The sequence below is a fragment of the Maylandia zebra genome, linkage group LG23 (genome assembly GCF_041146795.1).
Source record: "Maylandia zebra isolate NMK-2024a linkage group LG23, Mzebra_GT3a, whole genome shotgun sequence".
Lineage (NCBI taxonomy): Eukaryota > Metazoa > Chordata > Actinopteri > Cichliformes > Cichlidae > Maylandia > Maylandia zebra.
The window spans coordinates 1311358-1338752 of NC_135188.1; the positions used below are offsets into that span (position 1 = coordinate 1311358).

Genomic DNA, 27395 nt, shown 5'->3' on the forward strand with positions numbered 1-27395 from the left:
CTCCTGCTCCACAGCTCGGGGAAAGCTGGCCGTTCGAGCAGGTACACATGTTGGGTCTGGAACAGAAGCCATCACCACAAGAATTCCTGCAAATCGCTGGAGAGCGAAAAGACCAAGACAGAGCGGAAAGGAGAGTCGATCTAATGACCATACATAATCGCACGAACCAATCGTGCTATGCCTATTTGCTATCTTCTCCGCTGAGTTTTGCGATGTGGGGAACTTACGAACAATGCACTGGTTTCCTCCCGGCAGAGTCTTCCAGCCTGGACAGCAATATGAATGGAAGCGAGAGCCGCACACATTGGGTCTGATAGAGAAAAGAACAAAGAAACACACTACTTACTACTGCCAGCACACTTCAGTACATCATTGAACAAACACACACACATCAGCTCATTTCTGAGGAGCCCAGAACCTGCTCGGTCTCTGCTTTCAGAAAAAACAAACTTTGATATGAAAGCATTGTAAAGTGATGGATTGAGGTATTCTCAGGCTTGGTAGGAGGGAAATGCAAGAGGCCTTCAGCTCAGTGTTTTGTTTTCCTTCAATGCTCATTTCTAAGCTTGGAAAGACAGGATGTGCAGAGTCCTCCTCTCTCTCTCAAAGATATGCCCGGCCGCCCTGATTTCTGGCACAGACCCTGCTGGTAGTCGGCTCTGATCCTTAGTGGCAGACAGCAAACTTTGACCCTGTCTGACAGATGTAACACTCATCACAGCTCATGGGCTGCTTGTCTGGCCTTAAAGGTTAGCCACAGAGTTTTCCTCAGAGGAAATGGCTAAACCACATCTAGAACCGACTGGGTCTGCTCACACACTCAAGCACACACATAAACATGCCGTCAGGACTGAGGTCTGTTTTACAAGCTAATGAGAGGAGCTCCGTGAATAAAAGCACCTCTTTGTATATTTAAAGGAGGAGCTGTCCAAACGGGCATCGGTCGTCAAAGACTCGTGCAAGCACGAGACACTCAGGTCAGTGTCGGTCAGGGTTCCAGCTGTGTGGCTAAACTACTGTTATCCTCAGTCACCGTCCAGAGCGTATAATGACGAGTGTTTGCGGTCATCCAAGTTGGTCATTTGCCGATGGCATGACTAAGTAGCGACGGACCGCAGCGTGGTGAGTTTGGATGAAGCCTGATCCAGATGCTCATAGTAAAATAATTTGCCACAGGGACAATTTTCTACCCCCAGGATTTAATTTATCGTGTTGTGAAAACAGAAACTTTTTTTGGTAAAAGTAGATTACTCATAACTTATAACACCAAACATGAAGCAGTACAAACCAGACTCATAAAATAAGTTGGCAGAGCTGAGATGTTCTGGTCCCTAAGTGACTGCTGGATACTACATTTCCCATGATGCAGCTCAACACAGTCCTGCATTAGAATTTTTCCAGAGCTAACAGAAATATCTTTGCCCCGTTTCTTTCTAAGAACATCAGCTCAAAGGCAGAAATGTCGAATTAAGAAATGCTGAATGGACTCCGGTCACCCAGCACTCTACTCTGCTCTCACTTTACATAACACACACGTTCATATTTATAACACACACACACACACACAGTGTTGGCTGTGATGCATTACAAAGTAACGAGATACTGTAATCACATTACCTGTTTCAATAACTTAATAATGAGACGCATCACTGTACTAAACTCACTGCTTACTTTACAGTTACAGTTACTGTATGTCGTTACTTGTGCTGGGGAGGCGCTGCAGTTACCTGCGTACCAGGTGGATAGAAAGAAAAAAAATCAAACAAAAGTGCGTTTTCGTTTACGTGTGTTTGTTACAGTCGGCTTATTTCGGTTTCTGTGAGAGAAGGTCCATCGATACAGGTCTCGAGGGTGAAAATATGGATGTTATTTCTATTTTTATTGCAAAAACTGACAACGGCGCAATGGTAGAGTGGAAACTGCAACAGGGACAGAAACATCCGCATTATGTTGCAAACACAGCTTAAGCTCTTTGTAAGTATCTGCACAGACAGCATGCTAACACCAAGCTAGCCAAAAACACAGAGTGACGTTTGACTGGGTGCGTGTCCGGGTTTCAGACCAGCTCGGCTTCATGAGACGATGCTAACACCCTCGTATGCAGTGGGAACAGAGGCCTGTTAGCGTAGCTTAGCATTAAGACTCAAAATGAATAAAGCAGCTAGTTTTTCTTGATCGTCGGCTCATTAGCGTCTTTAAAGTTCAATAATTAAATACATTTCATTTTCTTTTTGCTAACTGTGCAGAAATTGTTGCCCAAATGTTTAAAAATTACAATTTTCCACTTTGCGGGAGTCGATGTGCCCGACTGTTTTTGTTTTTTAATCGGAACAGCTGAAAAGATTTTAGATTTTAAAACATTTTATGGGGAAACTAGTTGATTTTAGTGAATAAAAAAAAAAAGACAAACCAGTAACAGTCAGGTTGATGTATTTGTAGTTCCAACCCACTAACACCACAGTGCAGCTTTTCCTTGATTAATCCCAAATAAAACTGGAATTTAAGGCGTTGACGCTGATGAACTTAAGTTGCTCCTGTGTGCTTACCCCGCCTCACTGGGCAGCATCTGCAATAATCCTAGTTTTTTACCAGGAAGATGACAGCTGGAGTTTGAGTCTCTGATATATGGAAACACACCTCCAACCACATTCCCAGATGGCACTGCGGGACAACAGGACAGAAAAACAGGTGGGCAGGCAGACGAGAGATATTAATGAAGGTAGAATGAACGGTCAGACAAAGAAAGAAGACAAACACGTAAAAGAACAAAGAAAATTTCTTTAAGGGTGTTTGCAGAAACCAAATTATGACCTTTGGAGAGAAAGGGTGAAAAGAGCAAAAGGAATGGTGATTAGGAAGAGGAAAGACTGGTTGGTGGGAAAGGAACAGGAGATCAGTGGGAGAGAAAGCAAACAAGTTTATGTTGAGAAGAGGAGGAAGCAGGAGAAGCGGAAAACAGAGATATGAAAACGAAGCAAAGAGCAGCGTGAGCTGCACGGACCCTGAGTGGGGGCTGCATTTCTGCAAACACACAAACCGAAGTTCAGAAATGGACACAGCAAGAATCTAAATGCCGACGCCTAACGAGCGCTCGCGAGCAAAATTGTTTCCCGATCCATTCCTTCACGCGGCACTGACGATTTTCCGCTGACCTGATGTCAATATACAACGAATTACGAGGGCGCGACCCCGAGGTCAGAAGCTCTGGTTTGTTTTCTTTCCTCTTTCTTTCACCTCTTTCCTCTGGGTCAGCGCCTTGTCTCCCGTTGCACAGAGGAGGCTTTACAGGACGAACCAAGAGCGAAATGAAAAACTGCCATAAAAAGGAGTTTAAGCCCCGGGGGGTTCCCCCCAATATTGAAACGTCCTACTGTTCTCACAGCTAAAACTACAACAGGTGAACTCTTCTGTGGCCATGTTGCTGCCTTTGAAGCTAACCCCCGTCCTGTGGATCGCTCATTAACTGCCATTAATAATAACAAAAGGGAAATAGCTGCCACCTCATCCAAAGGAAAGTGAAGAATGAAGGCAAAGTTACAGGGAAGTGGCCCAGAAACCTGGTATGCTGAGAAAATTAGTCACCCTGATCTGCGTTGGCCAGTGCAGAGCAGGCGGACTCACGACGCCGGGCTGACTCATTCAGTTCACGGTGTCTTTGCCCACGTACGCTTGTGATTGTACTGGTCACAGGTTCAGACGCCTGAAGCCTCAAACAGCCCGTTTCTCTACAAACGAGTCAATGAGTCTGACGATAAAGAAATGTGAGAAAATGAGCTGCAGACAGATACGAAGCTGACGATGATCGGTAACTTTTTATGAGTCGGCTTTAACAAGCTGGAAAACATAATGTGCAACAGACAAAGGAGGAAGACTCTGGCCCAGCTCGAATGACACGTTTAAGCCCTTAAATATGTGCAAAATGATTCAATGTCTGATGCTTTCAAAGCAGCTGAAGAAAACCATCAAGTTTAAAACCTGGAAAGAAACTCAGGCAAGCGAGAAAATTAAAAACTGAAGAACAGACTGGAATAAAAAAAGGAGGAACTCTGAAGATGCTAAACGCTGAGCGATCAAAGCGGAGCAGGAACTACAATAAATCTGTTTTATCCTGCGTCAGTCAGAAGGACTGAGGGAGATAAAGTTTTACAGTAACTGTCTGTGTTTGTGGTTTTGTAGGCCCAGCGCGAGTGTTTGTTCTTATTGCTTTGATATAAAAAGAAGTGATTATGTTTCTGTGGGCAGAGATTATTCATGCCATGAAAAGTGCTTCTTGTGAAGAAACATGGACTAATTGAACAAAGGTAATTGTAAAACAAATACAGCTACACAAATGTGTTTTCTTGTGCGTACATATCAGAAGAAGGAAGGAAACTTGTGGCTAAGTCTTTTCACGCAGTCTGACATTAAGCAGGAGCCACACGCCAATCAGCTGTCCCAGATAATCCTGTCAGCTCACTCGCAGCGAGCATAAAATCCCAAAACGGACCCGAATGTGCAGAAAAGAGAAAGGGAAACTCTGTGGCTATATTTTTAAGAGGGACTTTCTTTCCTGTGCTCTGAAAGCACTCACACTCCTGCAGGTCTGAGGTGAAACCGTTTCGATATCCAAAAAGACACTGTGGGGTTCGCTCAGCAATGTAATGGAAAAAGTCTGCAGGCTTTTGTTACTTGTTCTCATGAAACCGCACTCTATTTGATGGTAATAGTGCGCTATTGTGCAAGGCTCTCCTGATTTCGTGCCTCTCTCTCCACTGCCTGTCACACGAACTGTGAATGTGAATTATTGCTGATCACATGTCCGTGCTTATATTTGTGTCAGGCAGGATAAGTCGTAGGATTGGTAAAGGGGTCGTGCACTTTGGCCTATCTCCTTTAAATATGTCAAGGACAAACACGTGAGTCAGTCTGAGCGACGGGCAGGCCGGCCTATTTGTGGTTCAGCGCTGGACATGTTGTGAGAGAAAACACCGGCTCGGTGACGCCGCCCCGCACTTCTAATAAGCCTCAACTCAAAACCTGCAGCTATGCGCTCATAGTTTTCCTCTCTGGTACTCGGCTGTCTTTCATTCCAGCCCCACGTTACTCCTTCAGCTGCTCCGTCACCTGCAACGGTGAAACAAATGCCCTTTTCATACCCCCCGTGGGTGATACGAATACCTCATTTCCTGTGACTTGGCACCGGGGGAACCGTAAGCTGGGACAGATGGGAGACTGACTGGAACAACTGATGCAGACACTGAAGCTGGCTCCAACAAAACACTCTTTGTTTGTCAAGAAGAGGTGAAATACACAACGAAAACTCTGATGCACTAACGTGTGTGTTCCTGATTCATGATGTTTAGGTAACAAAGTGAAAGAGAGTGAAACAGGAGGGTGAGGTGAGCAGCTGCTGACATGATGTTTCTGGATGTTCCCCACACACAGACAAATAAACAGCACTTTAAAAACATTCATAGGTTCAGATGTAAAATGCTTTGGTGTTCAAACTGTGTCATGTTTGGCATTTTTCAAATACTCAGCTAAAGAAATGGGAACAAATATGTGTTTGTCTGGGTGCACGACACAGGCTCGTGGCGTATGTTAGATGCCTTTTTATGCATGAATGATTTAAAGGTCAGCATGAAGTAGTTTAACAGTGAAAAAGACAGTCCTCAGAAAACTCCGAAAAGCAGCCAAAGCCCAAAGAAAAACTTTGAAAGACCTCCAACAAAGAAGAACTACTGCTCGAAAAAGGAAAATATAAAGAAATGAGGAGTGGTTGATGTTATTGCACAGCACTGCACCTCCCAGCTCACTGAATTTCTCTGTTAAATACTTTAAACACTGAGGCCTATAATCTCCTTACATTCCTGAATACCTTTGTATAGCGTAACCAGTACACGTCGGGGTATTTGGGTCATGACTTGTATAGAAAGTTCCACAAAACACGGGAGATTTTATTCTGGCGAGCGGTCTATTAATGTCAAAGGTCCTGTTTTTGACAAAGCGCTGTAGTATCAGCAGCATGCTCTGGTATAAGGCCTGAGGTATAAGGCTTCGGCTCGGCCTGAGCCCAGGAAGCACAGCAGCTCAAAGACGGAGAAACATTCATGGTTTGGATCCTTGTTCAGACACAGAGACAAATGTTGCTACATGAACTTTGGGTTCATTTCAGCCTGCAGTGCCATGTGACTCTGTATTATGTTTGTGATTGGCCATTGACAGTAAAACACACAGATTCTCACCCTCTCAATGTCTCTTGGCCGCGGCGTCGAACCCGCTGCGCCTCCCTCTGGTCCACGGTGCCGGTGAAGCGGCTAGCTTGGTACGGGCCATTCCCAGTTTGACTGCAAGCCACCTGAACCGCCCCGAGGCACATCACCACCCATCCCAGCAGAGCCTGGGTCAGCTTCCCAGATCCCATCGGTCGGCTATACCTCCACCTGAGTCCCTCCTGTGCTGATGCTCACTCCGTGACTCTTCACTTTACGGACCCAGACTGAGCAGCAGGACCTGGACCTGGATCCAGACCAAATCACGGTGTGCACTCCACAGTAAGGGCTAGACAGAGGAAGAAAGGATATTAAAGTTAAGAGACAAGTTAAACACAGACGTTGGTCTAACAGGAAGCACCTTTCCATCAGATTTACTCTGCAGGCCTCTCAGATGGGCCCATTTCACCAGAATGACCTGAGTTCATTTGAATAAATTTGATTTTTTAACGCTGCTAATTACAGAAAAGTTCATCTTAACTATGTTTCACATCAGCTCTGTGACTCCATCACATCATCAGTGTTTTAGTTCAATTCAATGTTATTTTCAAAGCACCAAATCACCATAACAGTCGCCTCAAGGTGCTTTAAATTGTAAGGTAAAGACCCCCACGAACAATCGCCCCTATGAGCTACAACCTGACAGCAGTGGGAAGGAAAGCTTCCCTTTAAACAGGAAGCCCTCTTCTGCAGCCGGTTGGGGGGGTGTTTTGGTTAAGCATTGATTCTTCAAGTGGCAGATGTTACATTTATCAGTCCTTTATAGTATCTTTGGCTATTATATCTGTTTCTTTACAGTGTTAGCTAGTTAAACTACTTCAATGTTTCAAGAAGCCAGCAGTTTCAATTATTTTACATTTTAGCTGTTTTATCTGTTCCTCGTTTGAACTTTCAGACGACATCTTGATCTTACAGTGCTGCTCGTGCAAGCTTCCCTGTCTGGGTCTTCTGAGAGCACCAAAGTTACATCCCAAGAGGTTCACGCCAAAGAAGACAGTAGATTTATGCTTCTAGGATGAAACCTGACAGGTTGGACAGTGGCACTGACACCTGTGCGTCATGTGTAGTTACACTTCGGGGGGAGGTGCATGTCGGGTTACACGGTAGGTTCTGGTGGGCGTGGCGATGGTGTAGAGCTGCTGTTAATCTTAGTGCGGTGTATTAACAGCCTCACATTTACACTCAGGCCTCGCAAAGCTTTGGATGAGGAGAGTTTAACAACACCACTTCAACTTCTCTGCTTCATATCTGAATTTCATACACTCTTAATTTGTAATGTTGTTACAATAAACGATTTTATGGTATCTTATTGATGATGATAACTTTGCTAGTTAATTAAGTGAGTTTATATATCGTTAAAGCTCCACGTCTACCCTGTGTAATGAGCAGATGAAATAAATGATGCCCATCATAGATTTCTGACCACTGTGAAGAGAACACGATATACTCCGATGCAAAACACTTTGCATTTCATTTTCTTCTTTTCTTGTTTTCCTTTGTGATGCTGGGCGGTTACAGTAAGACAATAGAAAACATGTGATTTGTGGACACGCAAGGAAAGAGAAGAGAGACTTAAATTCTGACTTCTAGCAATCTGTTTTCAGTATACTGCACTTCAAAGCCTTCTCGTAACAAGTTTATCACTCAACAGACACAGAAAACTGCAAAAACTGGGAAATGAGGTCATAAACTGATTAGAGAAACATGCTGTGTGTCAAACATACAGCGTTCAGTGTTGTTTACTGGCATTAAAAAGGATAATAAAGATTTTACTCATTAAAATTAAAACAAAGTGAAGGGGGAGGTTATTTTTGCCCTTTGGGACACTGGACCATGAAGAAGCTTTTACACTGCTGTCCCTTAAAGGATAGTGTGTCGTTTACACATATTATCTTTAACTTTAGCTAAACTTTATTGTTGAGAACATAAATCTAACAGCTACTGAAGCGCTTCTGCTGTGATTTCATTCACACACCTACTGGTCCAAATGGCTGCCTTCAGACCAGAGGGAGCTAGAGAGCAGGACTAACGGCGTGCTGGGAGAAAAGCGCAGGAGTTGAGGGTTAGATAGTCGTGTACAGTATCACATGATCAGTCGGGTCAAAATGCCACATTTCACAACCAGAAAGAAAACAAAGAACAATTAGACATTTATTCACTCATACAGTGTTCATCAAGTGATTTATGAAGCCTTGGTTTCTAAATGTAACTGTGCAGCTCAGTCCTGAGGGCGTTAGGCTAAATTCAAATGAAAAATATCTCGACGCCAGCGGCATTAGACAGCCGTGAGGCTCCTTCTTTACCTCCTCACAGACTACGGGTTTAACGGGGAACTCTGGGCTCCCTGTGATATACAACCTCAGCAAACCCAGTGTCCAACCGCATCACATAGCTGGGCTGGACACGGAATACAGGAGAAATATGGCCCCACATCCTTAAAGGAAGAGGAGAGATGGATGAGCCGTGAACTCAGTCAAGTATGCAGAGCTCAGACACGGGGAGAGGTGCTGGCAAAACCCGGCAGGAAGAGATGGATGTTGAGGAAAAAAGAAATGTGAATATAATTGTCCACTATTATACTATAATTCACATTTCCCGTTTCTTTAAGGCAAAAAAACCCGGAGCGCGTCCAAACATGAATCTGGCACAACTTTTACGCGACGTCCTTTTTTAATCGTCGCTTTTTGTTCTAAACACCGATTCAAATAAAAATCCCTCGAAAACCAAAATGTTGCGCTTCCTGCAGCTGAGTGTGGAGGCGGGATCAGAGCCGAACAAAAGAAATGCATGATCAATTACGGAGAGCGAGCTCTGCCGAGCACTTCTCCAAGCGTGCTGTCAAAATAAAGCAGGTAAAGCATCCGTCAGGATTATCGTTTAATCGTCGGACCGCTGGTGCAAAACATGCCCTTTAACACAAAATGAGCCTATTTGCTTAGAGATAAACATCACACCAAGCACAGTTTACACTCTTTTCCACCTAAACAGTTAATAATTACTTAAGGTGCAACATTACAAGTACATTTAAGCCTGCTGTTAATCCACTACAGAGAAGCACCGATAATTTGGAGCAGGCTGTGCACAAGTGTGTCTGGTTCAGTCCCCAACTCTTAAAAAGTGCAAACCAGCCATTCAAGACATGGGATCCCAAAAAGGCACATAAGAGTTTCCACGATAGTGACGCGCTGAAAACACATCTGCACGCCACCACGACTTTATGAATGGAGAAAAAACACAACATCAACTCCTACTAGTTGAAACACAACAGATGGAAAAATAGGTGAGTGCGCTCTTCATTCCGCTATACTCTGCTAGAAACTTAAGACCACACTAAAACTCAAACAAGGCGAGCAATGCACTATCTGCAAAACGCGACGAGCCCGTTTTAACACCAAAAAGCCGGTTAGAGAGAAAAGTGCAGCATCCGCGCTTCATCCGTTAGCATTCTTACATTTTTCCATCTACCTTTGTGCATCTTCAGATGGCAGCCATGCATATAAAGAGATCATCTCCGTGAAACAACGGGCTGCTGAAAGAATGGTCAGAGCCATTGATAAGCAAATTTTAGTGTTCTCAAGAGGTACTAATACCTTGCAGCAGTTGGAGTGCCTTGGCGTCGAGGAGCCCCGTCGAGACAGGATATGTGCCCCCGAGTGGAATATTGAACTATAGCCTTGTGAGAAAAAGAGAAAAGTTAGGGAATTGCCCTGTTTGGGAGAGGGGAGGGGACACAGAGTGAGGCAGACACTGGGCGAGAGGGGGGTAGTAACGGACTGCAGGACAAACCCACATTCCTCAAGACTCCTAGAGTTGTTATAACAGGGGCCAAGTAGCTAAACCTCCACACTGTGGCTGACATAGCTCCACTATCATCACGGAGCACAAAACTCCCCTTCAGGCTAAACCAAGTGATGAGATAAGAGTTCCTCAAAGGAAATATTCTTGGATGCCGAACGAATCGCAACATCAGGAGTGGAGACAGAGGCAAAACTGCCAAATGGTTTCTAATGATGTTCGTGATCAGAGCCTAAAATACTGGGATTAGGTCGTTGTAGATATAAAGTTTTAAAAAATCCAACAGCCTCACACGTGGCTCTGATCACAGACAATTCATTTTTCATTTACATCTAAGTATAAAGCAAGAGTTTCAAGTGTGCACTTGCTGTTCAAACAGATTTATCTGTTTACTGCCGGTGACTGACACATCCTTTATTGCCACAAGTGTTGGTAGGAAGTTAGCATTCATGTTTGGTTATACTGGTTAGGACAGCTGAGGAGGTCTCAGAGCTGAACTGGTTCAGGGCAGTTCTACAAAGGAGACTTTTAAAACAAAGTCTCATGAAAATGAAGATTCATCTTGGCTTAAACACAGCAGTCAGTTGCATTTTCATAGCTAATTCACTGCTAAGGGGAAAGGTGGGATTGCAGTTGCACTGTCAGTGAGCTCAGGCCAGTGTCCGACCAATTTGCCTGCATGTGCAAAGATAATAAAGGAAGCGAGGTGTGCTTGAGTTTAAAAAAATCTTCTTTAGGTTCCTCAAAAACGTCTTGGATGAAACGTCGTCACGAACCAGCTGCCTTCTTCTTAAGCAGCTGAGACGACGTGACCCAGATGACTGAGAACCAACTTTTTACCAACTTTTAAACTTTTGTCACTTTTGACGTGCAGATAAAAACGATGGCAGTGAAGAGTTATGGCTTTCATGGTGCATTACGGCACCTCCGAGTCATCTGAATATCCTAACCCTGACCCTAGTTTGGAGAGCTATCAGAGTTAAAAGAAGCACCGTGTGGTTTAATGGAACCACTGATGTTTCTGAATACTCAGGGTATAAATGCTCCTTTGCCACGTGACCACTAAGCCCTCCAATGACCTCAAACTCCTTGGAGGAGAACGAGCCGATTGGGTATTTACAGGGGACACTTTGTCTGGTTGTTCGCACATCGGTTTGGTATGCGTCATAAATAGTATTTTTACACAACACCTGGTACCTGGAAATGCTTTTTATTTCCCTAAACATCCTCCACTCGAAGCCTGACAAAGGAGCTTTGTGGTAACATCTTCGGCCCGTTTTCGAGGAGAACATTAACAAAGCTGGATAATTACGACCATGTGCGCGATCCTTTTTTGTCTCTGCAGGACACGGCATGATCTAAATTTGCCAAACTGAATGCTGGCGGCGAGGATTTCCGGAGAAGAGATGATGTAAAACCACTTGTGATTATCACGGGATGTATTTAAGTTTTATTGTTACTTATTTCCACATCGTGTTCACTGATAGACTTTGTGTGCACTTGGCACCAAATGCCTGACACAACAATGAAAGTATTAAGCCATATTCCCTTAAATCGGATCTCAGCGTTGCCGTTTTGTCTCCTTGGAGGCTGAAATAGACACGCAAACTTCCACATAGTTGCTTCACGCTGTTGGACATGGCAGGATGTTCTAGTTGGGAACATGCAGCATACTGTGGGACCAGCTTTTGACATGCAGCAGAGTTACCCAGGATGATTTGCAGTGTGCTGCACGAGCTCTTGGGGAGTCTCACAGTCTCACACTGACACAATGAAAGACTGAGACGACTAGAAACAAAGACCCTCAAGGAGCATTAAGCTCATTGTGTGTGTGTGTGTCTCCACCCTCTAAACAGGACCACATTTTGCCGAGCATTGATCTGGCTATAGTGAAAACACACCACTGTCTGGAGTGCATTGTACTTTTGGAGCCCAGGGACATACTTTTACTGCCCCCCCTCTCTGCACTCTGTCACTTTCCACACATACATTTGTACACATGTGTAAACACGCCCTCACGCAGGCCTACCATGTGTCGACCAAAGGTAACAATGCACGGCTGGAGGAGCAGTGAATGGAATGACCAACGAATGGTGTGCACTGATTTTTCCAGTCGAGGACGATGTTCAGCTCAACACTTGCACATTACAAGATAAGAAGGTAAAAGAAGCTTTCAGGTTTATTATTACTCCTTGAAAAATGGTCCCTGTGAGACTCGTGGTCGGCGTTGTGGTGACAATAGAAAGCCATTTGTTTCACACGGACCAGACTACATCATCCGTCTGGCTCCGAACCAGCAGGAATGTGGGAGCTCGGCCGCTGGTGTAGAGTGGAGCTCGGGGTTCCTCTTGTAGCTGACACGATATGAGAGATGACAAGCCAGTACAGGAACCAGATGATGTTTGAAAGTCCTCACATGAACATCCCTCTGCTCACGACACGCACACATAAAGCCCGCGTACGCTTCAGTTCCCACACCTCACAGAGTCCATGTCTATGTCGGCTTTGATCATCACTCACAGACTCAGCAGTGTCTCTATGACTGTGTAAACTCAAAGGAATTACTTTCACCTGCACTTGTGTACTGGCTGAATTCTCTCCCAGTGCTAAAAGAAAGAACCATTAGAGACCACCAGTGCGTGATGGAGGCTTTTAGATCATCTTTAATCCCAGCCAGGAGAGCCGTTACCGAGCCAAATCACTTTCCTCTCATTCAAAATTAGTCTGTACTGCACTGCTGCCCATAGAGGTAAACTGGTGCACACGCAGGACGAGTGATCTTACCAAAGCTATGTATTATTACTCTGTACGACTGGGTAACTAACAGTTAACATTCACAAAGTTTAAATTCCCATTATCATCTAAAACATATTAGTTCAGAGGTTCCTGCAGGCACAGTGCACACACAGTGAACAAGCATGTTTGCCTTGTATTTGCATGTTTGTGACACTTCTAGGTTTCAAACCATCAAACTAATATTAATATTTGACATAAATAACCCGAATAAATACAAAAATGCATTTTTAAAATGATGACTTTATTTATTAAAGAGAAACAAAACTATCCAAACCTACCTGGCTCTGTGTGGAAAAGTAATTGACCCCCCCAAACCTAATAGCTGGTTGTGCCACTCTTGGCAGCAAGAACTACAATCAAGCGTTTGCTGGCAACGAGTCTTTCACATCACTGTGGAGGAATTTTGGCTCCACTCTGTTTCGCAGAGCTGTTTTAATTCAGCCACTCTGGAGGCTTTTCCAGCATGAATGTCCTGTTAGAGGTCCTACTGAAGTCTGCACTGTGACTAGTCCACTCCATAACCTTCATTTTCTTCTTTTAAGCCGTTCACAGATGAACTTGTCTGTGTATTTCACATCGCTGTCCTCCTGTATAACCCAAGTGCTCTTCAGAATACAAACGCATGGCTCATAATAACATCTGATGATTTGAAACATGTCAGAATAGGAAGAAAAAAAGAAAAACAGACTTTTATGAGCTGTTTGCTCCTCTTCTAACCTCTCAGTTGGCACATCCTTGATACCTTTCCTCGACTCATCCTAGTCCTCTTATCTAGGATATGAGTGCGGGACTTCAAGGCAACAGGTATTTAAGTAAAGGAGATGCTCTTGCTACAGAGCTGTAATTTTAAAGCATCAGTTTAAAAGGTTGTTCGTGGCAGAGCTGCTGCAGTTTTTTATGATTCCTACCAATTAAACTTTAAGGTGTTCATTTATATTCAAATTAATTGAGGCATATACGCCACAGGTGAGGAGACCTCTCCAAAGGGAGTACCTGTCCACCAACAGGCCTGTTCTCATCTCTGTCTGTGCCTATTATGGTGCCTACTGTGTGCCGAGAGCGATTTCTGGGTCACAGAAGGAATGAGAGAGGAGGGACGTTAGAAGACCTCCTGGAGACCCAGTTGAATTATGCTTCAGGCCAATGTTCAGCTCAGTGTTGAGAGTTAGAACTAAGCTGCCAGCAGACCACTTTCAGAGCACGGGGTAACACTAGGACGATGAATACTAACCTTAATAAAGTGTTTGCACATGTGCCATACATGATGAGACGGAATAAGTGTTTATGCATCCTGTGTCTTCAATAAAGACACAGGATGCAGGATCATGACCGCTCTGATTGCTCTTTCCGAGTTTAATCACGATTACCGGAAAGTCAAAGTCCTCACACAGTGAAAGAATTTCAGAACTTGTTCGAGTGCATCGCTGACTGTCACACTTTGCATTATGTTCATATGGAGACATCACAGTGGTCATAGCAGAGCGGTGACCCTGGGGGGACGGGAGCATGGAGATGTGTGTATCTGTGTGCACACGTGATATATGTTTGTGTGTTAGGGTGGGGCTGAGGGTTTTCAAGGATGATGTCTGGGTTAAAAGGTTGGTGTCATCATGATCTTGGGGTTTGTGGTTTCCCAGCAGGGGAACTTGCGGTCCCACTTGTGGTTTTTTCTCTGGCTGGGTAAAAATATGATTATTGCACAGAAAGACACACAAACTCGTTCAGAATTTGACAGACACACAGTCTTACTGCATCTCAAATGTTTTTCCTCTTACCTCTTCTTCCGCCGTTCTTTCTTCCATCGTTTGCTCACGAGGCAAGCCTCACTCGCCTCGTCTCACCTGGAGCGTTGCTTTTCTCGGCTCTGCCTCGCGCAGCTGTGTTGCCCCAGTGATGCAGTGGGAGAGGAATGTCAAACTTCAAAGTATTACACGGGCAGAGACAAAAGATGTCAGTGTTCGGGTGGGGGGATGCGAATACGTGATCTAATAAAAGAGCACAGAAACACATTGGTCCGTTTAGACAAGGTTAGGCTACAGAGGAGGAGGAGGAGGGAAGACCTGCTTCACATGTCCCCACCCTGCTTTGTGTGCGAACCAGGAGCAGAAAGAGGCGGGTATACACGTGATGCTGCTCCCAAGTGACAGAGCACACTGCAAGCCTCCAAAGCCTGCTTGGCCATGGTAAAATGACTCTTCAAGAATACAGCGGGGCTAGAAATGAAGAAAGGCTGTTGTGTATGAGACAGATGGAGCGTGGAAGAATTTGGTTTCAAGGGGTCCACGGAGTAAAACATTTTGGATAAGAGCAGTGAAATTCCACAATCCCTGTAACTGCAAAAGGCAGAGGTTGCAAACGTGAAAGAAAGAAATGTAAAGAGAAGAGAAGCAAAGAGAGAACTGGAGCGAGAGTCCACGAGAGCGGAAAGAATCCTCAGACTGCTTGCTAACAGTTTGAGGGGCTAATGGCTTTCAGATGTGTGCAACTCCTTTTGTATTTTCAAAGGAGCATAAAACATTCCCTCTCAGAGGAATCCAAACAACGGCTGGAATCCACAAAACTCACAACAGCCGTTACAACAAAATGTTTATCTCATGTTCGCTCACGTTTCAAGCATTATATGCCTCACGGCCTCAGACAGGCCTGTATTTTTCAAAAACCATCTTTCATTTTTGAGTTTCGCCTGTAATGTTGGGTTTCTCTCTCTCTGAGAGCGCTGTAATGGGTGCGAGGAGCTGGGCGGGGGTAGTGTTCTCCCTATTTCCTGTTCAAACCTTGGGGGAACGAGACTTGGATGAGGTGAGGTCATTTCTTGTTCCAACTGTAAAGTTGGCTGTAAAAGGGGGAGGCAGCCGAGTGCTGGAGTTTTCCTGACCAGCCTCGTGCACATTATGGCTTCATGGAGATGCATATGCATTTTAGCCTTAAAAATGAAAGAGACCAAGCTTTCTAAGAACGCGCAGCATAAGCAGCTTAACTCAGGTTAAAATCAAATTGGGAAACTTTGTGAAAATACGCACATTTACTTTCAAGTTAAGTTACAAGCTACGTCTCCAAAAGTTGATTCTGTTCATCTGGACGTAGCGTTTTGTGGGAGAAGAAGTCACTTGGATGAGTGATGAAACGTTTCTCATTTACTTACCTGGATGATTGAGAATGCATCAAGACGTTACAAGCTAGACACTGCTGGCTGTTAAATATGAGGCTACAGTTAGCAACATGTTAGCTTAGCTTAGAAGACAAACTAAAAAAAAAGGAAATATGGGAAAAACTTGTCACTGACTTCATGTTTTGAAGCTTTGGACGTTTGCACCACTGCAGTTTTGTTTTTTTGGATCTTTCATTGACCACATGTGGAAATAAGACAGTGGAATGCTATGCTATCAGCTAACACTGGCTAGCTTGGTTAGCAAGCTGCATCCATAGACTGAATGGGGTGTCATACATCTGCTAATTAGTTTTGAAATTTAAGAGAAACAAAAGCCAAATTTTACTCTACAAAAGAAGTCGACCATAGACTTGTTAGATGACCCGTTTGGAGACAAATAAAATTATTGCATTGAACATGCGATCTTGTTGCACTTGCTTCAAAGACCGATGATCACTGTAGTCTTCAAAGTGACTGTGGTTTGTGCAAAATGCAATCTGTTTGTAATAATGCAGCAGTTAACTGTGATAAAAGTCACAGAAATGTTGCTGTCTAAATACAAAAGAAATTCACTGAATTTCACATAAATTTCTTATAGTCACAGTCCAGTCATAAATTCCTCCACAAATTGCCAAATAGTTGCTGCAGGATTTAATTGCAAAATGACACAGACAACCTCGTTTTTATATAAGGGTATAATCAGATCGGGAGATTTCTTGTAGTATATTTTACTGTATACAGCGCTATTTGTACATAATACAAAGTACTTTCCTAATTCTCCATTTTTGGCAGTTTTTCTTCTTTTTTCTATTTTTAATTTTAATTTATCTCTAATTCTAATTCTATCTGACTCTTGTGCTGCTGTAATGTTAATAAAGTCCACATTTGTTAAATTTGCAAAGAGACCAGTTGCAGCTGTTGTCAAAGATGGACCCCAGTTGTTTGGAGACAGTTTGCCTCTCATCAGTCAACCCGTCCAGTCACCTTGCAGTCAAATGTGATACCCCAGAAACTGAGGTTGTTGCATTTGCTGATCTCATACATGAGAATTTGATTGATCCTCTCATCTAACTTCAACCTCCATCAAACAGACGCAACCTTACTGCAGGACAGACATTCATAGATCCCAGTCACTGGATGGAGATTCTCATATTTAGATGTGAAAATACTCATTTTAGTGTTCTCATACAAACCACATGTTGTCCACACTACTGTGATTCATGATTATCATGATTTTCTTTTTGGTGTTTAAGCATTTGCTGTTTAAAGTTTCCTACATCTACTGCCTCAGATTCAGGACTTGATGTAACCAGTTTTACTGTAAAACTATTCAAAGTGAATAGTTTTTTAATAAAAGCTTCCAAGACTTTTCCTCCAGCCTCTGCGGTCAGTATAGAGCATTTCATATTGAGGTGTGGTCCTCCCAAATGATTTATGCCACCGAGTTAAAAAGGAAAATGGTGAAAAATGAACATTAGCCCTTCTCCCCCTCTCGCCGGCTGTTGGATTGGGGGAAGGGCTGCAGCGGCGTGCTAGGAAATGGAGTCTGGGTTCTGAAAGCATGTGTCGAGTAGAACCTCAGTATAATAGATTTGATATGTAATCCTCCCCGCTTCTTAAAATGTTTGCACTTTAGCATGTCATAAACTTGTCATCTGGATTCGGCGGAGCAGTAATTTGCACATGCAGATAAAAATGTGCTGAAGTCTTACATTATAAAAGACTTAAATACCTGTTGAAGTTTAGAAAAAGCTGTGCTCATTGTAATTCACATGACTTTATGACAACATTGTTTTACACGTGCTGGTTCTTCAACCCTGATGTTGTAATTCTGCTTTTTTTGTTTTTTGCTGTGAACTTTGCTCTACATCCTTCTGTACTTCTTCACCCCCAAAAACGATTTTACACAACATGATTGCATTAAATGCTCCTGACAAGAATCTATAGCAGTAAAAATAAAAATTAAACAAATTATGCAAAGAGTGTCAATTACAAAACAGTGAGTCGTGCCCCGCTGTAACATGTTGTTACTCTAAAGCGTTGGTGGATTGTTGTGACGTCCAAACTGTTCGCATCAACAAAACAGACAGATGTATTGGCTTTTGGAGGAAGATTTGGAGAAAGCAGGATTGATGGCAGCAGAAGGTCTAAAGCAAAGAAGAAGCAGCCCACATGTGACAGTAGACAGCTACAACATGCAGATACCTACAGACTACCAATGCATTACTGTGCTGAACACTTCAGGATCATAGAGGAAGGCTGTGTTGTTTTAGTGGCTGCCTAGCATGCTAGCTTCACTCCTGCAGAAGAACCGAGCCTTCTGATTAGCAGACAAACGGAGCTGCAGCCCCCCCAAACACACAGCACATGTAATTTAGTATCAGTCTGCTTTCTCTCACGTTTTTCTGCACACAATAACACATGTGTACATTTGTCCATGTGTTTGTCTCGTAGTATATGTGCACAAACACACACACACACACACACATATACATGCATACCTTAGAAGGCTAAGTGTGTGTTCTGGTCAATTTATGGGTTGGAAAAGCCACAAAAATCCTTTTATGAGTGTGAAACCCCCGTGAACTCTTTACTCCAGAGAGCAGGTGTACCGGACAAATGGGAGAACAGGATGTCCAGGAAGAACCAGCCTCCTACATGGCAGGGAGCGCTTGGAAACTCCTCTTAAAAGCTACCTGTCTGTCAGCATTCCTTCCATCCAGCCGGACCTTCTGTTATCTCGCGGTTGTGTCTTGTTTTTGGAAAATGTTTTAACGTGAGTCACAGAGCTGAAGACAAAGGAGCAGTGGGACAGATCTTTATTGTACGCCTGAAAGAAACTAACTAAAACAATAAAGAATGGGGTGTGGGTACGGGCACCGAGGACTGTGCTAACAATAAGAGAAAGAAAAGCATATACAGTATACGTTCTGATACAACAATCCGAGAAAATGCCTCTCTTATCCTCTTTATGGGAAACTGAAGGCCTGACCCTAAATTGACACAAGCAAATCCTGTTGTACCCCGTGACCGTCTGCGAAACATTTGTTTAGGGTCAAACTTTCATTACTGTAAGACATGTGAGGCCCTCTAAAGCTGCGTATCAATAGACCACCCAAGCACAAACCAAATAAAGGGGTTGGGTTGGGGGGGTGAGATCTAAAGAGGTGATGAGTTGATTTTCACACTCAAAAACTTCTAATTTAGACAAATGGTTGTGACACATAATGTGTTTGCATGAACTTTGTGTGAACACAAGACTACATGGGCAAATTGTTAGTAATGGCTCCGCCGTGTAGGGTTTACATGTTCACCTAACAGGGAAAAGATCCAGGGGTTATCCCAGGAGGAGGCACAAATCCCTTCAGTGTTGCCTCAGGAAGAGCATCCGCTGAAAAATCTGCCAAATCCAACATGCAGAGCTACCCACTGTCATGACCCCGTCGTGAATATGCGAGCGACCCAAAGTCGCTTAGCTTGGGCTTAAAGCATCAGGTGACCAGCTGTGTTTACTACATCTGAGAGTACTTCCCATCTCTCTCATCTGCCGATGCTTTGCTAATGTACACAGTGTTTTAGAAGCTAGTTAGCTCACTTTCTAATTTCTGCACCTTCATTCGGGGATTAGTGGTGTTGCTTCACAGCAGAGGGAGATGGGGGATTGATTTTCTTCCTCTTTGTTCTTTGGTCAGTCCAGATCACATACTGTCGTCTTACGTCACATACCTGCTGCTCAGTGTATGGCTTTTTGTCTGCTGATGCGGTACCAGCTACTACCGCCTACTGGGAAACCCTAAAAACAGAGTCAAGCTGAGCTGAGCCGAATAGATACCAGTGGAAACTGAAACGGTCGAGCTCACGAGAAGGTTGTTAAAATTGCAAAGAAGGAGAAATTTTGGATGAGAGAGATCAAGGTGCTTTCTTACTGTTAGTGTTTTACTAAAAAGGTTATTCCAGAAAGTCACTGCACTTTTTTTAAAAAGAAAAACGGGACATCTTCTTCAGATTAACAAAGGAAAGTGCAGATAACGAGCTGCCAGTGCTTTTCTGTACTTTCTTTTTTTTCATTTCTTAGTCAAGGCCCAAAGAGCCAAGCTGAAGGTTTCAGACACCACAGCATTTCTTTATAATGTGGAAACACTGAGACATATTGTTGAAATTACACTTAATCTTCTAAGGAGATCTCAGGGATTAAATGTGGAGTTAAACGAGGTGAGAAACACTTTAGAGGCTTCTAACAGTAGTTTCACTTGTCTGGCCCACGTAGGATCAAACTGGGCTGTATGCGGTCCACAATGTTCTCAGTTTGACATTTTGTGCGTTACGCTAAAATGTACATTCACAAGTATGCATTACATTTGAAATCCCACTTTTGAATACATAACAGGGAAAAACGTTACATTAAAGCGCTGTAGGCCTGGACCAAAATCCACAATAATACACCCACATCGTTAAGAGTGTTCATGACTCGATGTTGTGACAGAGTTTTTATAAACCAAAGAAAGAGCTCTGTTTATCCACCAGTTGTTTTTTGTGGTCTTTCACCGAGGCTGAGCTGGTCAGTTTTTCTTCTTTTGAAGATTGTCATGTTGTTGTTGTCTCTCTATTTTGGTCTTTTACCTCCACATCAGCATCAACATCTCTTTGGACCTCATGTTGAGAGTGAACAGCTACTAGGTGCAAGTTCGATACTTGGGATCAACTCTGAAAATCAGGAACTATGTACAAAAAAATTGGAAATATAAATATTTGCATGTGTGTGCAAAGTCCAGTTTAGTGTTTTAAACCAGGTAAGGGTGAAGCCTAGCAGCTACAACAAAAATGAGCTATGCAGAACAGCTTTTAATAATAATATAATAATATATAATATAATATATAATAATATTTATTATGATGGTCATTTCCTTTTGCCACACTAACGCACAAACATAATGACATACAGTACGTCTGCTGTAAAGGTTGAGTTGCTCTTGGAGACACCCTCAAGTGGCCATTCAATGAACTGCAACTCTGTGGTGGCATTTCTTTAATTTAATAATGAAGTAATTTATCTATTTATTTATTTTAGCATGTGCTCCTCAGACTCTGGGATCGATCCAGATCGACAGGCAGGAGTTAAAGAAGACCACCCAAATACCTCGGGTCCCTGGTCCCGGTGGATGGCGAGACGCTTCCAGATGTGCGCTCACGAATCAACACAGCATGGCTAAATAGCACGAATCCACCAGCATCCTGTGTGATAAGAGGATGCCTGAACACCTCAAAGCTAAGATCCAGAAGACAGTCATATGGCCGGTGGCCCTGTATGGAGCAGAACGCTGGCCAGCCACCACGAAACACGAGCAGATCCTCAATGCTGTGGAAAAGAAGACAGTCAGGTGGATGGTGGGCTTCACCCTCCTGGATCGTGTGACGAATGAAGCTGTTTGAAAATGACTAGGAGTTGCCCCAATCACAAAGAAGATGAGGGAAGTGCGCCTATGGTGGTATGGGCACGTCATGGACACGTATGCGCAGTGAGGAGAATTCAGTGTCAAGAACAGCCCTCTGACTCGACCCTGGAGGCCGCCGACCGTGAGGAAGACCAAACGAAGGATGGATGCAATCACCGAGTGGATCTTGCCCCAGAGTACACCCAAGATCGATCCAAATGGAGAAGAAAGAGCCACGCAGCGGACCCCATGCTGGGAAGACGCTAGGAAAGACAGACCTATATACTTACCGCATTTTTCGGACCATAAGGCGCACCAGATTATAAGGCACATTAAAACAGTCAGATAAGTCAGACTTTACTCAACTCGTTCTTCTTGCTTCCTCCACTTCTGTACCGTTGATTTATGAATGTTGAATTCTCTGCAGCTGCTCTATTCCCATGTTGTTGCAGTATATTAATGACTAACCTCGTATTGTGGATGGATGATCTCAGCTGTTCTCCTGACTGAAGTTTGGTCCGTTTACAGCATCCTGCCATGCGATTGCATTTGTCCCTAACCATCGGGAACCCTCACGTTAACTTTTATCGAGGGGAAAAAAGTTAGCGTTCATCCTCCAGCTTCGCTGTGTTTATGCTAGGCTAACATAGCTGTGTAGCTAGCGATCACATAGCAAATCATTACATAGCAGCTAGCCCAACTTCAGTAACCCTACAAACGTCACTGCTGTTTAGTTTTCTGTCTTCATTTATGTTGGAAGTGATAACAGAGCTGTACGTTTGAATTTGTTTCACAAATCTCTCAGTCAGAACATGCTATATCATGTTTAGGTGGAAGCTAGCGAGCCAACTTCCTGCTAACTTCTAACTGTTAAATTTAATAAATTCTGTTTTCATGGATGTCTGGATGTTAAACTTAATTGTTACAACGCTGATTATTTTATTAAAGATGAAAGAATTTGGACAGTTTGTAACTCTCAGTGATGCTGCAGTGTTCGCTTGACTTTGTGACCTGAAATGACGGAGTTTAGGACCCAGATTACTCCGCGCGGCTCCTGACTACGGTAGCTGTAATGCTCCAACAATCCATCCAGCGGTGCGGCTTCGTAGCTTAGCAAAGTCGTACTAAAACATTTTTGACAGATGTTTGAGCGCCGTGTAGCACATAAAATCGGTTCGAGGTCAGTAAGCACAACTAGAATTCATACATAAGGTGCACTGTCGATTTCTGAGAAATTTTAAGGATTTTAAGTGCATCTTATAGTGCGGAAAATATGATATTTATTAAATTATTTATTGGCTCCATGAGCTTGCTGCTTGTATTTTCTTTCTTTTTACAAAGATCTGAGAATCTTCCTTTGCACATCTGCCAAACATGGTTTCTCTTTTAAGGCAAAGGCTGTAAGCATAAATGCACGTTCTGCTTTTATCTTTATGTTTGAGTGTAAGGACATGCAATCGTATTCAGTGACTCCCTTGGTCCAAACCACAAGTAGCCACTCTAGCCATAGCCACTCTCCAACATGTGTTTCCTTTGCTCTGACAAGTGTGATCCTGCTCAGCTGGGCTATAGCTGTTTGTCACCCAACTGGAGCTCCAACACAGGGCGCTTTGAAGTGATGTGGGCCCCCCACATGGAGAAAGCAGTGCTGTAGGTGTACAAGCAGACAGAGGCCCGGGGGTGGGACACAAGGGGTTGTTAGGATGAAAGACAGTGCTGTGGCAGTCCAGCTGTTTGCTCTGCCAGCCCAGCGCTAAAGAAAGACGGGCTAAGAAAGAGTCAATATTTGGTGCTTTGTGTGTCTGCTCATGTCAGTAATAGACTTGTTGAACTCTTGAGAGATGTTGCTCAGCTGCCAGTTCACCATTTTTGTGGTTCTTTGAATTCATGCTTTTTCAAAGCTGTGAAAAACACTTTTAATATATATCCTGAATAAACAGCAAACCTTGGCATCACATTTTCCCAAAGCTTCCTGTAATGTTAATCAGAAGGAAAAGAAGCAGAGACATGACACCGAAGCTGTGTGTGGTCTTAGTGAGGAAACCAATGGAAGCCTTTCTATACTGTAACGTGGTCGCCATTATCTGGCTTGAAAGCTGGTGGTTTGATTGTTCTGCACATTTTTGAAAGCCTCCACCACAGCAGCGCAGTGTTTGACTTGATTAGCAAACTTTACTCTGCGTCACCAAATAAAACTCCACATGCAGGCAGACATCGAGAGCTAATTAACAGAAAGCAAGCATAAGTGCACACACTTGTCAAAAGCAGGGTCGTGTTTTCCCTTCACAGATGAAGAAATAGTGTGGAAAGAGTGTCGGCCTCTTTCCTCTCAATCAGGGTCCACGCAGGATCGTGCTAATAAGATGGCATAACTGAAGTATGTTTGTGTCTTTTTCTACATATCGAAGAGGAAAAGTTTGTATACACTGAATAAATGAGGATTAAGCTCAGTAATGTTAGAGTTCAGTAAAGCATACCACAGTGATGTGGGGATGTGTGAGTGAGAAGCAGCCTGAGGAATGTGACTCGTACTGTCAGCGCTCTCTGCAGCCCGTCCATCTTCATTATACCTACAAAATGCTCATGTGATTCACTTCTCCAGTGGGCCCCAGCTCTTGTGATATAGGGCAAATTCCTGAGTGGGATCAGTCAAGTTTCATAGCCAGCGGGGGTCAGGAGCCCAGGAGAGTGGAGGCATGAAGATAGGACCGTGGGGAGGTGATAAGAAGCTAGAATTAGTGCATACAAAGAAAAGGAAAGGAGAGATTAAGCAACTTTAGCTCATATTTTTTTATCATAACAACATATCAAATGGCAGAGTTCATGCAAACAGCAGTGCCAGAGTGGAGCATTACGCAGCTAAAGAGTCTGAAATATTATTCAGGAGCAGAGATGTGAAAACAAACAAACCCCACAGAGCTCGGAGAGATCAAACACTGAAGTGGCATTCACTATGTGACCATCTGAATGCTAATTTCCTGCTTGCTGACAGGTTTGCCATATGTGCTTAAAGGGACAGTTCACCCCAAAATCAAATCAACATGTTAGCTTGTAGTGCTGTTTATCCATCCAGAGGGTGGCCTTAAAGGGACAGGAGCTGGAAGCAGAACAGCTCGCAGCAAGGTGCAGTTTAGACAAGTAAAACCCACTTTAGTCCAAGAATGCATGCAGTGTGATGCCAAACCTCAAAAACATAAAAGCACCATATAGTAAGACTGTAGTTTTAAGAGCTAGCAGACAACAAAATGCACAACAACACAGAAGCAACACCAAAGCAACTGGTGTTGATTTATAAGTAACACAACAGGCCAGAAGAAAACCGTGTGTGTGTTTATTTCTTTGTGAACTGTCCCTTTAAAAGGAACAAAATGCTGAGATCTTAGCTTGTTTCTGCTGCCCACAAGTGGCCAATGGATCATCTATTGTAGGTTTAATGCAGCGATGTACATGTGACTGATAACAATCAAAGACATGAGTGGGGAAGACAGACAGACAAAAAGAGGAAAATCCAAACGAGTCACTTCAGGCTTTTCTCTGGGAGCTGTGAGGTTTTACTGTGTTTTAAAAAATCCAAGTTTTGTTGATACAAGACCTCAGCAGAGATTGCAGGCAAGTTCAAGGAAGCAGCCAGCTGCGCAAGACACAGCTGTGGGCTCACGTAGTGCTGTGGTGGTATTCAGCCTGAAATGTAACATATGCTGTTCGTGCACGCTGTCGGGCTTTTATACGACATGACGTACGGTTCAATTTCACAATGGAAAGAGGCGCCGGTGCCAAAATCCACTCGCGCTACAGATTTACGAAGCTTTAGAGATAACATTTGTAGCTCCTACCAAACCGCATGTAAACCATGCGACGTAATGTGTTGTCTCTTAATGGTGATTTACTTAAAGCTGCTGTGTTTCTATCTGTTTACATCTCAGATATGTTAGTATCAGCTCCGTGGGAATAACATTTTATGAAATGATCCAGCTGTCTATTAAAATGATATATACTACTCTTTAATTAGTTTAGATATATTTTGACAATGTCTCAGGATTACTCGGATGATAAAAACATGATGTGTAACAGACTGAAGCCAGCCTGTAAGAGAAATGAGCTAACGAGAGCTGCGTGAGTCGTGTGGTTGAAAACTGGGAAGCACATGTCACTTGCATTGATTTCTTTAATAGCCAGAAGCTGTGTATCCAATGGGAGGAAGGCTTTAAGACAGGTGATTTCAGTGACTCTGAAACATGATTGCTGGCAGCAGACTGGCTGGTCTGGGAGTTTCATAAATCAAAATTCAAATTCAAATTCAAATTTTATTTGTCACGTACACAGTCATACACAGTACGATATGTAGTGAAATGCTTGGACAACTGCTCGTGACCTAAAGAAAACAAAAAAGGAAAAGGCTATGAATAAGAAAGGAAATAAATATGAAAAATTAAAAAGGGTAAATTTAACTAGGAAGGAATAAAATATAAATTAAGGTTAAAAATGAAATAACTGTACAACACAAATTAGAATGAAGGGTAAATTTAACTGGGAAAGAATAAGATAAAATATATAAATTAAAGTTGAAAATAAAATAACTGTACAACAAAATACACAATATAGAACTATATAAGAATGTATGAAGAAATATAAATAAATATATACACAATAACAGCAGCTGTACAAGTATTAACCGGAAATGAAGAATATAGTGACCAGTGTTGTGCAAAACCAAAGTCCAGAAAGTCCAGTGTGTGTGTAAGAACCATATGTGTGGGTCAGTACTGTGTGGTGGTGTGATTGAGAGACCGTATCGCCTGCGGGAAGAAGCTCCTCCTCAGTCTCTCTGTGTTGGTCTTCAGGGAGCGGAATCGCTTTCCTGACCTCAGCAGAGAGAACAGTCTGTTGTTGGGATGGCTGAGGTCCTTCACGATCTTCCTGGCCTTGGTCCAGCACCGCCTGCTGTAGATTGAGTGCAGGTCAGGGAGCTCGGAGCGGATGGTGCGCTCAGCTGACCGCACAACCCTCTGTAGAGCTCGTCTGTCCTGCATGGTGCTGTTCCCGAACCAGGTTAAGATGTTTCCCGTCAGGATGCTCTCTATGGTGCAGGAGTAAAAGTTCCTGAGCACCTTGGAGGGCAGTTGGAAGTCTCTCAAGCGTCTGAGGTGGTAGAGACGCTGTCGGGCCTTTTTCACCACGGTGTTGATGTGACAGGACCATGACAGGTCCTGCGTGATGTGAACTCCGAGGTATTTGAAGCTGTCCACTCTCTCCACTGGGCACTCGTTGATGACGGGGGTCTGGTAGTTCCTCTCCTGCTTAGTGCTGAAGTCCACTATCAGCTCCTTTGTCTTACTGACGTTTAGAAGGAGGTTGTTCCTCTGGCACCAGTTCTCCAGATTCCTAATCTCCTTCAGGTAGGCCGTCTCGTTGTTATCAGAGATCAGGCCCACCACGACGGTGTCGTCAGCAAACTTGATGATGGTGGTGGAGCTGGTAGTGGCCACACAGTCATATGTGTACAAAGAGTACAGCAGGGGGCTCAGAACACACCCCTGGGGGGCTCCAGTGCTGAGAGTGGTGGAGGCTGAGACATGTCCGCCCATCCTTACTGCCTGTGGTCTGCCAGTTAGGAAGTTGGAGATCCACTGACACATAGATGAGCTGAGTCCCAGATGCTCCAGCTTGGTGGTGAGTGTGGAGGGAATTATGGTGTTAAATGCAGAGCTGTAGTCTATGAAGAGCATTTTAACATAATTCCCCCTTCTAGTGTCCAAGTGAGTGAGTGATGTGTGGAGGAGATGAGAGATGGCATCGTCTGTGGAACGATTTGGACGGTAAGCGAACTGTAGTGGGTCCAGTGTGTCTGGTAGTGAAGAAATGATGAAGTCTCTGACCAGGCGTTCAAAGCACTTCATCACTACTGAGGTGAGGGCTACAGGGCGATAGTCATTGAGAGAAGCAGGGTGGGGTTTCTTCGGGACAGGAACAATG

At 43.6% G+C, this 27395-nt stretch overlaps 2 protein-coding genes across 3 annotated transcripts in view; one reads left to right on the top strand and one right to left on the bottom strand.

The window, feature by feature from the left end:
• Positions 1 to 9998, bottom strand: part of fbn3 (fibrillin 3) — a 62416-nt gene extending 52418 nt beyond the window's left edge. For both annotated transcript variants that reach the window (XM_076879846.1, XM_004570194.2), the window contains exons 1-4: positions 9842 to 9998; positions 6225 to 6540; positions 228 to 310; positions 1 to 96 (exon numbers count right to left, since the gene is read on the bottom strand). In XM_076879846.1, the coding sequence (XP_076735961.1) occupies positions 1 to 96; positions 228 to 310; positions 6225 to 6403 (358 nt within the window). In that variant the 5' untranslated portion in view covers positions 6404 to 6540; positions 9842 to 9998. The remainder of the gene's footprint in view (positions 97 to 227; positions 311 to 6224; positions 6541 to 9841) is intronic.
• A 2047-nt stretch (positions 9999 to 12045) lies between these two features.
• LOC112430371 (uncharacterized) lies at positions 12046 to 23076 on the top strand. Its single transcript, XM_076880095.1, is given in 6 exon segments — positions 12046 to 12091; positions 21059 to 21119; positions 21121 to 21200; positions 21203 to 21489; positions 21491 to 21619; positions 22984 to 23076. Coding segments are annotated over 6 exon segments (696 nt in total).
• Positions 23077 to 27395: the final 4319 nt, after the last annotated feature.